General features: G+C 37.1%; 1 protein-coding gene across 3 annotated transcripts in view; it reads left to right on the forward strand.

Annotated features, from left to right (window-relative positions):
- The window catches only part of THADA (THADA, armadillo repeat containing), a 168,588-nt gene that overhangs the window by 96,279 nt on the left and 55,685 nt on the right, over positions 1–16,624 (forward strand). For all 3 annotated transcript variants that reach the window (XM_027681990.1, XM_027681988.1, XM_027681989.1), the window contains exon 30: positions 10,600–10,715. In XM_027681990.1, coding sequence (XP_027537791.1) covers positions 10,600–10,715 — 116 coding nt within the window. The remainder of the gene's footprint in view (positions 1–10,599; positions 10,716–16,624) is intronic.

Here is a 16,624-nt window from a genome sequence, read left to right on the forward strand (position 1 = left end):
CTTTTCTGCTGTAAAAACTGTTGCTGTTTACATTTCCTTATGTCAAGAACTCATCTTACCAATTACATGGAACAGAGAAGGGGGAAAAATAATAATAAAGAACAGATCTTTTTGATGAGCTTCTAATTCCACTGAAGAGAAGAACTCCAGCAAATTTCATCATTTTAGTTCGGAACTTGTCTGTTGCTGGCGAATTTGCAGAGGCAGCGTTCATGTGCCGTGGTGCTGCTGATTGTAAAGCAAAGTGTACGAGCTTACTGGAGTTCAGGAGATGTTTGATAGCTTTGAGTTTGGCACTTTCTGCGATAGTGTAGGATGCTTGTTTGTCTGGGGGAAAAAAATCCACAAGGCGATGAAGCATTGTCACTAATTAAAATCGGAATAGTTGAGCTGTTTGGGGGACATGTAATGAGCTGACGAGTGAGTTTAAACTCTGGTAACAAAAGGGAAATACATTACAGGTAGAATTCCAAGCGTTCAAAGCAGAGATGCAAAATTCATTAATGTTGTTCTATGATTATGCAGTTAGCCCTTTCCTTGCCCTTAAGTTTACCTTGGCTAGGGCACTTGCAGTTAAATGGCACTGTGGAAATTACTGGAAAACATTAACATTAACTTGTTATTGTAAGCTGACATCATGCTGAGCCTGATGGGAAGTGAAAACTTATAAATAGCTTGTCCATATGTGTAAGGCAAAAATCTGCTGAGCTTCAGCATTAGCATGATTCATGTATTTGCTGTAGTTTAAACTCCACTGCGAGTTGTCTGTGTTTCTCTGAACTTCATAGTTTCAAAAAGTTCGGGAAGATCCGTGGTCCAAAACTGATGAACTCTGAGGAAATACTGCTGATATTTTCTGTGCAGTGTCGGTGGTCCAGTCTACATCTTACTGGCACTTAGGTATTCTTCCTGCTGTGTTCTCTGGAGAGCAAAGTGCTTTCAGAAAAGTATACTTAAAGCATAATTCAGGCATTTTTTTCTCCCCACATAAATTCTCAGGCATATGCCTACTATCCGTGAACTGGAACTTAAAGGATCTGAGTTCAGTCTGTCTCTGGGATGCATCAAATAAATTGGAAAATCTCTGTTTCCTTGCCTGCAAGACTTTCTTCTATGATAATCCTTTTCGATATCAGAGGGGGACAGCATGTTGAGAAACAATATGCCATTACATAAGTAAAAGCTTTATTTCTGCATCATTCATGGAAAAGAAGTAAAGAGATGTGTATTTCAGGCAGTCAGTCCTCCTTCCTCTCAGGTGATCTTCCTTCTTGGAAAGTGGCTGCATCCACATACACCTGTACTGTCTTGTACAATGAGACTGAAAATATAGGAGGGCTGTTTGGTCGAGGATTGTCTTTTTGCTCTCATGTTACAGCTCCGTGGGATCCTCTTACAAGAATTAATTTCTAGATGTCACTGTAATTAAAAAAAAAAAGAAAATAGAGTTTGCATTACATGCACCTTCCTTTCTGCTGTTGTCCTGTGTACTGCCTTTGTAAAGCTGAACTCGTATTTAATGTGTATTCTTGGAATTCAATTTGACTTATCTGCAAGTTAAACCCGCACATTAACTATGATGTCTAGACATAAAGTTACTTTTATTGCATGTTTCAGTTGTATATTCCCTTTTATAGGGATAAGTTTGACTGAGGAAAGTTCTTGTGAGTTCTTGTGTTCAGCTGTGTTGCTGTATGTCAGAGGAGTTTGGCATTTGAGTCCGGGGCCTGGGCACCAACGTGGATGGTGTTTGATTTATCTGCATAACTGTAGCACCTAATGCCCCTGTTGTTACCTGCAACTAATTGTGTGAGAATTTTTTGTAAGGGAGGGACATTTTCCCTATTGTTTGCACTCAGGTGCAGCAATCCCTGCCATAGAAGAGCAATCAATGTTACATTAAGTTCAGCAGGCTTTGTAATGTTGGCTTAGAGTTCAGACAAAAGAGTGCAGTTGGTAATACTGAATTCCTCAGATGCAAATGGAGCTATTAACAGTGACAAAATGCTTGTAAATAAATAGCTATGGAAGGGAAAGTTGATCCTTATAGCGGAGGCATGTACAGTGACAGGTTATGACTGACTTAATGTATAAATGGGGAAAAGCTTGAAAAGCACCACCTTTTTTTTCTTTTTTTTTCCCATGGTTATAGCCACCTGCACTGGGCCATTTAATGTGGCAAATTGTTCCTCAGACTTTAAAAATACTAAATGTTTTTCTTTTGTTAGAGAAAGACTTGTATATGTATTTTCTTTTCTAGAGGTTTAAAATCATTAGTTGAGAGAAGTAAATTGTTTTCTGGACCTGCAAGTTTTACTTCACTTTAGGCTATAATGTGAATTTAGGAAATAAGAGCATCAAATCGATATAGGTTAGTTTTAATTATTTTCTCAGCTTGTGTGTTAATGCAGACATTCCTGAGGCAGGAGATCACCTCTGCTGAAACCACCAGAGCTATGGGGTCAAGTGGCAGTGTATTTCTGAGCACTCTTGATAAACATGTTCATACTGGCTGTGCCTCTTACATGTCAGCTTCTTAGTGGGGTAGCTGTATCCTTTAATATGCCTCCTAATTGTAAATACCCCTCAGTAAACAAGAATGTGTACCTTGGTCTTTCATTTGCATTTGTCTCCCTGTGGACATGTACAGGATGTTATAACTGTGTTATAAGGACATAGCCTAGGAAAGAATAATTTCAAATTGTTTTACTGCCACCTCCAAAAAAGAAGAGGGGGGAAAAAAAGCTGTTGGGGGATGTGTATGTAGCTTTATATCCTTTGAGGCAGCTGGATTAAGACAGGTTTCTAGGATGGCAGGGTATAGACTTGGAAGAAGAGACTTCACTGTATCCTTCCTGCTGTTTGTTCTGATCAGAAATACAGGTTGAGGACAATTCTTGACTGCATTCAGTGCACAGTCTGGTGTGGTCTTTTCTCTACACTTTCAGGTTTTGGTTACATGCTGTGGGAAGATATAGGTATGTTTGCAGAGAGTGGAAATGCCACCAGCTCCACAGTAGCCTCTTTCATCTCTGGTCAAGCTGGCTGGTTAGGAGGATGTGTGTGAGACCCAGTCAGATCTGCCTTTTCTTTGACTCATTGGGCAGATGCCTCTGCTTAGTGCCGTTGATTATTGGGGTTTTCTGTTTTCTCATCAGCCGGTCTGTTCATAGGTCTTTTAGTTGGGCTTTTCTGCCCTGCAAATGTATCTTTAGTAATAAGATGAATGGTAGTTTAAAAAGTATCTTAAATATTAATAGTAAAAAGTCCTAATAATTATAAAGTCAGATGTCATACCAGGTTTCTGTGTGAATAGCGAAACTGTGTACATTTAGGAGAAAATTCAGCTGGGTCTTTCAAGTAAATAATACTAAAGAATTTGAAGTTTCTTGGCAGCAAACTTCTCACTATTTAGTTTTCTCCTAATACAAAATTTCAATTGCATACACAAAGGTTAAGCTGCAATTCAGTTTTACCCTGACTAAAATAGGAAGTGAAACCTGAAGGAAAAACCTAGCAAAATTGTGTTGCAAGAGCTTTGATCTGTGAAATTTCACATTTGTTGGCTTGTTTTAGGCAAAAGCAGGAACTTATCTTCAGTTTTAAGAACATATTTTTAATAATGGATGTTTTATGGTATATATCTGTCACTGAGAAGAGAGCTACTTTGCTATTTTTCAGCATTTTCTATCTTTCGTTAATTATGGCACATTCATCATTTTCAGATTATTAAATAGCTGTGTTATTCTTGCTCAGTTATACAGAGTTAACTAATATAATATTTTTATTCATAACTTTAGATGTTTTCAAACCTTATTTTACAACTTCTTAATCATACCATGCTTGCCTTCATTTTAATAAAAACAACTTAATTAATATATAAACCCAGCTTTATGAATTTTGATGGATATATTTGGAAGAAGGATTTAAATGCAATAATTTCTGATTAATAATAAAGCAAAACTGTGTAATCAGATGATGAAATGTGCTGACAAAACAAAGCTAAAATTATTGAAAAATTGAATTGTGAACCAGCTGATGCTTTAAAGGAAGAAAAAAATTTTATGCAGTTTTCAGAAAAATATTTGCAAAGGGAAATATTTGAACTTCAGTCCATCAAAAACAAATTTAAGGAAGCAATATTCATATATAGTAATCATATATGACAATCATATAATGTATATTTGGCAGAAATAATAATCTGATCTGTTCTGAAATTACTGTCATGAAATTAAAGACTTCAAAGAAAATAAGTGGTAGGAACAAAGGGGGTGATGCCTGTAACAATCTGGTATATCTAAACGATCTAGGACTATGAGAAGAATGATGGCTTTTCTAACACATCTGTTTGGGGATGGCAAGAGAATTGATAAATGTTTGAAATTACTCTTCAATATGTTGTCATTTAAATGTGGAAATAAACTCAGGGTATTTACTCTCTCCCACAAACAATGAATAAAAACTCTTCTCATAATTAGATACCTCAGATGAAGAAAAGCCTTAATGACTGTAATAGAGCTGGTCTATCCACACAGTTGCTGTACCTCAGTGTGGCAGAGGATGGGTCATACGGGGTGAGGACACAGGGCACAGGAGTGCCACCAAGTACTGCCTGGTGCAGCACATTTGTGTGCTGTGGTTCTAGACTAATTTTAAAGTATTACTCTGCAATGTGTATGGCTGCTTTTGCTTGGGAGAGCAGCATGAACTCCAGGACTGTGTTCATACCATACTTGCTAATGATAAAATACTATATTTCTTTTGCACAAATACAATTTTTTAACAGACCAGGATGATATCAGAAAGTAAGCAGATAGAAACTCTCCCATCTTGGAAAACTGGGGGTGGAAGTTGATGTTCTCAGTCCCATTGTAATTACCACACTGGCACTTTTCATCTTTTAGAATAAAAGGGATTTTTAGGACTTGTTTTTCCCTAGAGCTAATTATTATAACTTTGAACTTTTTATCTTCCTAATAAAAATGCCTTCACCTGTCACAGCAGCTTGCCAGTTTTTATCTACATGGTTGTAGTAAAAAGAAAATGAAAAATTGGACCTAATTTTCAGAATACAGAGATAACTTGGCAGTTGTTTTTATCATAGAACAAGAATAAAATTTTATCTGCCTTTAAATGAGAGAAGAAAAGAAAAATCATGTTTGAGGTTTTCTCATGTTAATACTTAAGCAAAAGCTTTTGATGGAAGAATTCCAAAGAACCATGTTTAGCTTAGTGCAATAATCTCCTTACTGCTGCCATTTTGCAAACACCCTTTTTTGGCTTTCCTTGTTACTTCAACCTTCATAGCTTGGTGAGCAGCATATTTTTCGAAGCTCAGTATTTGCACAGTGTTTTCTTTCAGCTGGTGAAACATCTGTATTCCTTATATTTTTTTAGGGAGTTAAAGGGTCTATGCTGAGAATGTAAAGTTTAGGGTGATGTCAGTTGGTCTTTTTTTCTTTTTCAATAAGCACTGAAATGAACACTGGGAGCATTGTTTCAGTCTTGCACTTAGGAATGTGAATATTAGTACTGTATACTTAATTTCATCCAAACAGAGCTGAGGGCATTTATGAAGAGGTATTTATTGCTTCAGGTCATCTTAAGGGGAGAAAAGTTTAATGTTGCTACTTCATTGAGAAGTGTGCAACTGTATAACCTTCAATGTGTTTTTGCTGCACTTTGTGCAGCAACATGCTGAAGGTTGTGCTTTCTTTCAAATACAAACATGTGTGCATGTACACCAAGTATCCACTTAATCATTGTTTCATGTCTGAAATTAAAAGTTTATTGTAAATTTTGGAAACCTTAGTTCCTCCTATAAAATTACTGCTAGTGCTATGAAATGTTAATTTTTATTTGTTAGACAGAAAATGTGTCATGCTAGATCAACTTTGTGACTATTAAGAGGTTACGATATACTTGCAGTGTCTGTATGTATGCAGGAGAGCTCTCTTGGCATAAAAAAAATTTTCACGTGGTAAATTTTGTGTTTGATAGGAGTTTTCCTTCATCATCGCATTGTTTTATTATTTTAATTGTGTATTTCATAGCAATTCAAGCTGATATGCTAAGCTGCTAAAGATAATGATCTGCTGCATATCATATCAAAGTTGGTGTGGGGGAGAAAAATGTCTGTTCCTGCTTCTCGTGATTTATATTTTTGACTTAGCTGATGTCTAATCATTTAAGTATTTGTTTTTCTTAAAAAGCAATGTGCATTTTTTCACTTGATCATCCAAAATGAACACTTGGAAAATAGCAGATGTTATGTCTTAAGGCCTGCTTGGGTACAAAGAAAACACTCAACTTTCTCATGTCATGACAGGGAGACACAGAAGTCTGTGTTGCATCTGAAGGCTGCTGTTTGGTGGGGGATGGATGTGAACAGGACAGAAAGATATCTGTGCTGTTTTCCGCCCCCCACCCTCCTCTGCTTTTTCCCCTTTTCTTGAGGCTTCTACAGCTGAAAAACAAGGGTGAAGCATCAACAACGCCAAGGAGGGGGAAGGAAGGTACTGGAAGTTGGGAATGGCTGGAGAGCAGAACATGGTTTCATTGGCATGCTCAGTCCTGGGGTTTTGCTCCTTAGGATAAAGTGTCACACCTGAGCTGGCTTGGTGGGACTTGTTTGGGTTTTTATCTGTGTTATTTTACACTAAATAGTCTTCCCATGCAGGTGGTTTTACCTGCAGCAGGTTAAGACATGCTGGCTCAGAGTTAGTAGAACCTCATGGGCCAAAGGGTCTCAGAATGGTCAAGCACTGGACACTTGCCCATTATGTATCCCAAGTATCTGGACTTCCCATGGCTTGCACTATTTTAACAACTCTTCCCCAGGTTGATGGGAGGTCTCTACAGTCCTGTTGGTGTATTAACCTGACTCCTGAGCAGTCTGCTTAGGGAAAGAAAAGTTTTTGAGCATCCTCATGAACTCACCATCTTTAATGCAGGATTCCATGGAACTGCAGACAGTTCCTTAAATGCTGTATCTTGAGTCCTATTAAAAGAACTCTGAACATGTCAAAGATGTTTTCAGGCTGCTTTCTTGGTATTTAGTTCATGTCAAATTTAAAGATAATCATTGTCAACTGGTAAGTCTTCATAAACTTGCCTCTACAGTTAGTGCAAATCTTTGGTAAAACTACCTTTAAAAAGAAAAAAAAATTAATGTATTTCCTTGGTGTAATAAACAAACAATGCCACATACACAAAGAACACCATGACCTCATTGCATTTATGTGTGAGGAATTTAGCAGAGGATTTTAAATCATGTAGAATTTTGGACTTGATGAAAGCCATGTGCTGGAAAGCCTGTCTGTTTTATTATCTATATCAAACAGTCTCATAAAACTTGCTACCTCCTCATGCAAACATTGCCTGGCTTGTAGTCTTAGATCATGGAAGCTACATGGAAGCCAAAGAGTGACGTGTCACACATGATGGAAGTGAAGCACTACTGAAGCTAACTTTTACAGATTCCTTGTTTGGTTGCCTCTGGTTTTAGCTTACATAAAGTTGGGCTTTGAATAAAACATGCTGATGTTAATTACAATTTCAAATTTAGTTTAGGCATTCTAAAATCTCATGCTGAAAGAAGAATTCCTTTGTGGGAAAGTTTTCTACGTCTCTAAAATTTGGTGAGGCGACCTGAATAAATGATAGAGGGCTTGCAACAAAATAACAAGAAAATCAGGATTTTGAATATGTCAAAAGTCAAACCAGGATAAACTGTAGTTGAACTTTATTTTTGATGGATAACAACATTTTTTCAGAAGTGCATCAAACTCTTGCATGAGTTGCACTTTCTGATTCTACTGCTTAAATATGGCTCGTGCACTGTGATTTTTACCATCTGAATAGTATTGAAAGGATATGGTTCATCTAGATAATCAACTCTAGAGGAATTTTGATTGCATTTTCAGTACTGTATTTCCTACCTGGACAAATTTAAATCCACAAATTTGACCTCTTTAGTGTACATAGTTCTTTCTCGTTCAAGACCTTTTGCTTGAAGTATCAAGCTACTTAGATTTCCTCTGTCTTTATGTGGGAGGCACTTTGAGAGTTGTTTTCAAAGCTGAAGAGATTAAATTAATTTAAGCTTCTAGGAAAAATATGATAGCCCCTTCATAATTGTGAAACAGATTTTGTATTATTGCTTAGAGGTAAATCCGTTCTCATTCCTGGAAATGAACACAAGCAGAGAAGAATAAAATTGGAAAGGTTAAGGCACCAAATGGTTTTCAATTAGCAGAGGATATAAAAGGCAGTAAGAAGAGCCTTTGCATATATATTTTCCTTTGTCATTCTTTTTCTTCTATCGTGTCCATTACTTAACAGACATTAAGGGCAAGCCATGAAAAATACAGAGAAACTATTAGTAGTGGCAACTTGGTGCGTTGGTTTTCATGAAGGTTAATATGAGTGGATACTTACGTAAACCATTTTAATAAGCAGAGAGTTGCACAGGCAAGAGCAGACTAAAGAAGAATATTCAAGGTAAAGATCTCTGGTGGCACTCTGAAATATTTGCAAGCTTGCACTTTTGTGAAGTGCTTTGCAGAAAAAGATCAAAATTCAGAAAGATCTTGGAAAGGCCATTTTAGAAAGATACCATCAACAAAATGATGTTCAGTTCAGAGGACTTCAGAAGATTTAGAAAAAAAAGAAGCACAAGTTGTTTTTCCAGGATGTGTCTTGCCCACAGCGCACCTGCTAACAAAGGGAGATAAGAGTTTATTTCATTGTTCCTGTCAAAGGGCCCCAGTGGGATCTCTATGTTTCATAAGTACCTCACTAGGAAAAAATCTGGACTGACTGAATAGTGTCCAGAGAACAGTTGTGGACCGTGAAGACAAGGGTGGGAGCAGAAAGGAACACCTTACCTCAAGAGCTTGGATTTTGAGGGTGAAACACTGGAGGAGGTTGCATACAAGTATTTTGGAATCTGCTTTGTTGGCTGTTTTCAGGATTAGGACAGTCAGACAGGCATTTATTTCACCGAAGAATGTTTAGAGCCTGCCTCAACATTTGTATGGATTAGGTACTCTTGACTCTCTTCTCTTCTGTTTTCGTGCTTATTTGAAATGACTGCAGCTGTTTTTCCACTTGAATAATTTCACAAAAAATAACCCAGATGAAATTGTGTCAAGCTAATGCTATGTGGCAGTGTTTGTGTTTCCAAAACAAGCAAACAAACAAAAAAATATAACCCCCGGAGCAAGTGACAGCTGGAATGTGGGAAACCAAGATCTGAGATGTAAAAATCTGGATACAAAGGTTTTTCTTTTCCCAAAGTGAAGTGAAGGCCCCAGCTTGATCCATTAGTCATTAAATTGTCACTTTGCAAGTATGAAGTGCTAATACTCTGACACGTTAAGAGTGTTTCCTTATGAAATGCTCTTCTATGTATTTTCAGAAATGATCTGATAAACACCACTAAAGCTTCCTAAATTCCACATGTGGCCAGTTTCAGTAAATAATGGCAGATGTACTTTTTTAATTTGCATAGAAGCCTTGTCTATCAATATGACTTACCTGTGTAGCAAACAGAATTTCAGGTTTTGAGGCTGTAAGACAAGTTAAAGGAGGAGGGAGCGTTATCACCCTGTTCCTCCCATTCCAGCTTCTAAACTGCATATATGTGCAAAACTCCTAAACCTGAGTAAGATCTTTCCCTTCAAGCTTCGGTACTGCACTGTTTATCTCCATGTTTTTCCATTTAGAAATTAACTCATCCAGGTGTTTCCTATTCACTTGCATGTTAATGGTAAACGTAAAAACTAAGTGGCATTATATGGATGTTGTTACTTGTGTCAGAAGTGTGTGTCATGCACCCTCTCCCACATGCAGAGAGGATGGGCTCAGAGAGTCCCTCTCCACTGTGCAGTTGGTGTCAGCTTTCTTTCATTATCCAATATTATCATTTCATGCTTATGATCTAGGTTACTATACATTTTTTTTAAACTAATTTTTTTTTCCTAACACTTTTCTATATATTCAATTCTACTTGGAAAAAACTGTTTTTAAATAGCAAAGGGTGGTCCCTTAATAACAGAAGCTTTTTGTTTTGTTAACTGTCTGACTAGAAAGCTACAGGTTGTGTTTTCTATTCTGGTTTCTTTAATTCTTTCCTTCATGGTATTCCCTGTCTCCCTGGTTGTACTTGTATGATGCAACCAGCCCCACTCCATCCAGTGTGCCAAGCTGCCAGTGTGCTCCACAAGCAGTTGTGCTGGCACTGGTGAGCAGGCAGCACCACAAGAAAGTTGAGAGTTGAGGGATGCTTGAGTTGGCAAGGGCCAGAGGAGTGGTGTTCATCCTGCTACCTTCATTCACTTCATGGAGGTTAATATCTTCCAGCACTTTCTGTGCTTTGCTGTTCAATTACTGTGAAAAGTGAATTTTAAAGACTAGGCAACTTAAGGATTTAAGGATCCTGTCGACTGTTAGGCTAAATGAATAGATGCTTTTCCTTGAGTAACAGTTGTTCGTTTTGCAGGTGGCTGTTTCATCTTAGGGTTATTTGGAGGAAGAGCAGTGGCTAGAAACCCTAGTTTCGAATTTTTTTTAATTTTTTTTTATTTATTTGTTTAGGTTTTTCATTTGCTGCAGTCATACTTAGAATCAAAACAGTTCGTTAGTTTGGACTTTCAGCAGGGACTGACTGACATCATTACCTGTTTGGGAACCAAACTATGGCTGGCTAAAAGGTAAGATAAAACAAAAAATATCTGTGATTTATTCACATATTTTACTAACATATGAAAGGCTTGACTGATTTTTTTTATTTTTATTTAGCAAGATGGACACATTTATTTCTCTAGAAATATGTAAAACTTAGATGCCTAACTGGCTTGCTGATTTTTTAATCAAGATGATTTTTATCGAAAAAGTAAAGATGAAAAAACATTGTAGTTCACTCATTAAATAAAAAAAACGTGAATGAAAATTCCTACAGAAGCAGACACTTTGAGGATAACTGTTTCTTCTTGGCTAAGAAAAATATGCCCATGTACAAGGTTTTTATGTTCCCATTTTTTTGACTTTGACCTTTCAAAAAAATTAGTAGGAAAATATCATAGCAATTCTTTAAACTATCAAAAGGATTTAGCTGTCCACAAACAATCCAAGATAGTTTTGGAAACATTTTTCCTAAGTTCATCTATCTTGAGGTGACTTTCTTTACTTTCTCTCTTTTTCTTTTTGAAATCTACTTAATCTCATCAATTGCTTTTGAGAATTCCTACCTGTGAGAATTCCCTCCCATAACTTCGAAGGAATCCGTTGTGGACAAACAGCACAAGTCCTTGCATAGATAGATAACTGGGAATATTCTACATTTTGCACCGTGGAGTGAGGTTGCCAGTACAGCCTGGTGCGGATCTCTGATAAAACCTGTGTCTCTTTGTGATCATCAAAACCAACATCATAAGTGGTTTGGAGAAGGGGGGTGTCTAGTGGGTTGAGAAGTCTTCTATCAGTGTTACCTGAGTTCAGGTAATCAAGATAGAGTTGATCATTGAGAATTACACAAGTGTGAGAGTGATGATATTGGCACATAAAACTTGGTGTAAATAATTGTGAATTGATGCTCATGAACGAAACAGTTGACTGAGCAGATTTTTTGTTTGAAAAAAATTGCTCTGGTTCTTGGTAAAGCCCAAGAGGGGAGAAAACACACCTATGTTTGTATATTAATTTGTGTTGTATGTTCAAATATTGTGTAAATCGCAAAGAAGATACAGTAGGAATCAGAAGCAGCATAAAGACTGACAGCAAGTATAGCACAGTTTCTACCTGGGGAGTGATTAAATAGCCTGAGATTTCTTATTTTATCCTGGAAAAGGAACAACTAAGGGATGACATGGAAAAAAATTAATTCTATGAGTCACATAGAAAAGGGACAGGAAATTAGCATCCCTTCCAAGATGGCAGAGGTAAAGGAACAAAATAATGACATTTTTCATGTAATTTTAGTTTAGCTGTGGAACTCCATGATATAAGATAGCCTTGGTTTTAAACCTGTCTGAATTTTTAACCAATGATTTAAGAGAGTCATGCAAGAAAAGTCCAGTGAGGTTACTGAGTATGTAAACATCACAGTTGGGTCCAGAAATTCATCAGCAACCTTAAAGATTGAGACAGAGGTTTTGGCAAGTGTCACTGTTTTTATGCTTTCCTTTCCTGTGCATCTGCTTTCTGCCTGATTGGAGACATCATGGTGGATTTGGTGGATCTGTTGACTTGATTCATCATAAGCATATTTAAGACTTTAAATGAGAATGGTAATTTATGTAACTAGATTAAATCCATTGATACTGTTAGAAAGATAAAAACCTCCAAACATTGGAGACCCAATTTAGTAGAAAGATACTCAAGCTTCATAATTCAAACCTCCTTCTCTTGCAGCAAATATGTAAGGGCCAGGCTCTGATCATTACAGATTTTAAATAAATTCTACATTTTCAAAGTATTTTTTCAGAACTGCCCCTTTTAATACATCAGTAATATTAATGCTGACTCTTTTGTTGTTTTTCTAGTGACTTTTTTTAATTATCATTATTATTTTTATCATCTCTGGAAAGGAAATGTTTTCAGGTTATCTCTGAGAAATTCTAGTGCATGGTATAGGTATTTTCCTTAAGAGATGTATTTTCTCTTTCACTTGCTTGTAAAAAGCCACAGCTGTATGTGTAATATTAACCCCCTGTCTAGCACATTTTTATTTTGTCAGTTTGTTGTAGCCTCTTTTTCATAGTGTTGCATTCTCCATTATGCAGTTAATACTATGCATAGAGTTTTTTAAAATGTCTTTCTCCCCAGATAGTAAATTTTTTTATTATGAGCATACAGGCTTGCAACACTAACTTAAAGCAATGGGTTTTTAAAATTTGCAAAAAGAGTTTCTATCTCTTAATGTACATTATCATTCTTGCTGAGTCTGTACAGCCGTAGGTCCTTAGGCACACTTGAAGCTAAGGTGTGTTTTCTTTTTTCTTTCTGGTTTTTTTTTTCTTAACTCTAAAAAAGGCAAGTAAAATATCCATGAGATATTTGTTAGCCAAATTTACTTCCACATGAGTTTTAAACTTATTTGCTTGCCCCTTTACTTTCTCCTTGAGATAAATGTATTCAGTATGCTGTAATTTAAAAAGCAAAACAAACATATAAAAAAACAAGCAACCAAAAAAAAAAAGATATTGAAATAGGTGGTATTTTCTGGTAGTTTTAGTCTCCCACATTCAGTGTGCAGCTTTACTGTTTATAGTTGGCTGGGTGGAGGTGAACAGCGGTGGGGTTTGAGGGTTTTGTTGTTGGTTTCTCTTTTTCTTGTTTTAAAGGAGTATTAGGAGGTTGCTTGGCAACTGAGTTGTGAGACTGAGTAAGGCCGCTTGTGTGGGTTTCTGGATGTTAGGAGAGAGTATCAGTAAACCAGCACTTTATTCTTGCTATGTTGTTAAACTTCTTGGTATGTTCCTGCTGCAGGTCACTGTCCGAGAGGGTGATAGCTGGCTGGACCCTCGGTCCGTGTGCCATCATTCTTACCTTCTTTCTGTTCAGGCAAAGAGAGTGAGCACAACAGAGAAAAAATAATGGGTCTCCATCTGCTTTTTCTGCCTTTTTTGTAAGGAGATTATTTAACATGTTGCCAATATTGTAGTGCAGTGACTGTTTGAAAAGAGGGTGTTAGAGGCACTCACTATTAATCTTAAATGAGTCAAAAACCAGTTCAAATTTAACAGGAAAATGGTTCACAAGTCTGGGGAAATGGGAAATTTTTCCCAAACATCAATTTTCAATCACATTTCTGTGCTAGTTCTGTAAAGTTCTTGCTGATGTTCTTTCAACTATGTACTTCATACTATGGAACAAACTTCTCCGAGAATCTTAAATTTAAAAATTTGGGATTGCATATGTGGTTCTTAAAAGTGAAGCTTACTTGTTATATGTGTATCTGTAGGAAAGACTATTGTTCTTCAGTGGTTTCCTGAACTGGGTGGGTTTTTTTCTGTGTTTGGGTTTTGGTTTGGGAGTTCTTTTGCTTTTTTCAGTGCCTGAATGTAATTTCCTTTCATCAGAATGTATTGGTGTAGAATAGTTCAAGAAGCTATTGCACATTCCCTGTAATATATTAATTTCTTCCTTCCCCACTCCAAGACCTGATTTTCCTTTTGAGAATAAAATAGTGGGTCACATTCCCCAAATTGAATTTCATAAAGCATTCACTTTTTCAACTGGTATATTCTGTCTGTTGTGAAGGCAGACTTCTCTAATGGCACATGGTTGCTTTTTCTTTTCAGCTTTTTTTACATTTTCAAAACATTAACTTTTTTGTGTATTTAGAAACAGTATTTCCATTTTTGATGTTTTGGTGAATAAGACCTGCCTTCCATCCATTTCTCAAGGTGATGTTTGAATCTTTTCATGACGTTTGCAGGTTTATACTTCACTTGGTGTTTTTTATTTTGTTTTGGAATAAATCTGTTTGTTAGTTTAAATTGGTATAATAATGTTATTGCTTTCCTCTACCTTCACACCAGTGTTAGTTCATTGTATTTTTTTCATGTATGGGAGGTGCAGAGGGTTTTGAGAAGAATAGAAATAAAAAAAATATATAAAATCTACTTTGTTGGAGAACAGAGATGATGGAATGAAGTGATGGAAATTCATGTGGTGAAAACTTTCAAAAAATAATCAATTTATCAAGCTAAACCTTTGAAAGAGTTCAAAGCCCTGTCATATGAATTTGGAAAAAAAAAAAAAGTAGTTTTTAGCTCAACTGCATACCAGGGAGTTACAAGACTAACTCTAGATGTCTTCTGCTTCATAAATACAGGAAGCTAAAAGAGCAGCCTTTGGAGCTGGTAATTTGTTGTACAGAAGTCCCAGAAATATCTCTCTCTTGTTTTATTTGTAGCCTTTGGCATGGCAAAGTATTGGTATTGGAAAATTTGTGTAATCATGTCATTGCACAGCTTTGCTGTAGGATACTGCTTTCCAGTACTTTGAGTTTGATTTTTTTTTCCGCCCTCCTTCTTACTGAAGACCACAGGAGGGGGAAAAGACTTTGAGGTTCTGCCAGAAGTCAAATAACATAACTCTGCTAACCTCCAGCCATGTGCCATTTCTGAGCTGAGAGCCTGTCTGCACTGGGAAAGCTTACTTCTTAGAAGGCTGCTTTCTTGAAACTAACTTGTGTGGAACAGCCTTGTATAAAACCAACTGGCTTTGCCTTTTGCAAAGAGTCCCTGGTTCGTGTGGAATGGGCCGCCTGCCATGTGTGCACTTAGGTTCGTAACCCATGGTCTGCAGTGCTGCTGCTTATAGCTCTCTATGGATGGGACTGTTCAAATACAAATAGGTCCTGATGTAGGGGCACAAGATTCGACTTCACACAACAAATACATGCAAAAGTTATTTCAGGCTCAGGCTCAAAACCAGGTTCACTGTTCACTGAGATACGTGCTGTTCAGTTTTCTCCAGGCTGATTCTAGGATGATTTAACTATGACTGCTTTGAATGAGGGAAATCCCACTGGTATTTTATAATGCTACAGAGTATGGTAACTCATCAAGTTGATGGCCATGGCACTCCATCAAGCCTGTAGTGTCCCTTTTTTCTCTCCACTTTTGGCAGCACTGTGTGAGTGACAATAGGCAGATGACCAGTCTTAGGTCCTTTCTAGAAGGAACTTCATGTGAGATGCATTTAGGCCAAAGCAGGAATGTGGAGGCATTGTTGTGATTTCAGGACTTCATGGCTCAGACTGTAACCTAAATATGCCTTTCTTCTCACTGCCTCTTAGGAGAGACAGCAGTAGTTTCTAGTGAGCAGGCTGTTAAAGACAAAACAGTGGCACATGCAGGCGTACCTAGATATAGGTGCAAGATGCCCATAGCTCTCTGCAGCTTTGCTAGCAGCCTCTGTGTGATTTTTTGAAGTAGTCCTTATTTGGGAGCTGGAAGGGGGTTTTTGTACTTTCAAAACATCAAGAATCCAAGAACTAAGGAGAATGTGAGGTCATCCTCCTTGGCAGAGGAGTCCTCTCCAGGTAGTACCCTTGCCTCTTCCACTGCGTCAAGACAAACATCCTTGTCCTTCCACTGCCCTGTCTGCCTTTGGCATCTTCCTGTTTTCTGACTTTTCCACTTCTTCATTTCTGTCTTTAAAACCTACACATTGAGAAGGGCAGTTAATTACCTTTGTTTGTTAGTGGTCTGTATGCATTATACAGTTATGTTCAAAAGTTGAAAATAGTTTTAATAACTGAGCTTTGCTCTTTAGAAATCTATTTACCAGGTTTCACATTGAAAAGTTAACTTTCTGTCAGCTGGAGCAATAATTCATGTGTGTATTCTTGCACACACAAAACATGAAGGGAAATTTTTGTTGTTCTGTTCCAGCTGAGAGCAAAGCATACCGTTATGAACAGTTACTGCACATCAGGTGCTTGGCAGTAATTTATTAATCTGCAACATTCTGACTAATTGGCCTAGTTTAGCCTCGTTTGTCTTTACTTTTGAGAGCAGAGTCATAACACCATGTCATTGTTCACAAATGTATTCTTGAAGGCATTAATTTAATTCTTACGTGCTTCTAGCTGGCTAATTTAGGTTTC

Source organism: Neopelma chrysocephalum, unplaced genomic scaffold (assembly GCF_003984885.1).
Source record: "Neopelma chrysocephalum unplaced genomic scaffold, ASM398488v2 Primary Assembly neopelma1_61b, whole genome shotgun sequence".
Classification (NCBI taxonomy): Eukaryota; Metazoa; Chordata; class Aves; order Passeriformes; family Pipridae; genus Neopelma; species Neopelma chrysocephalum.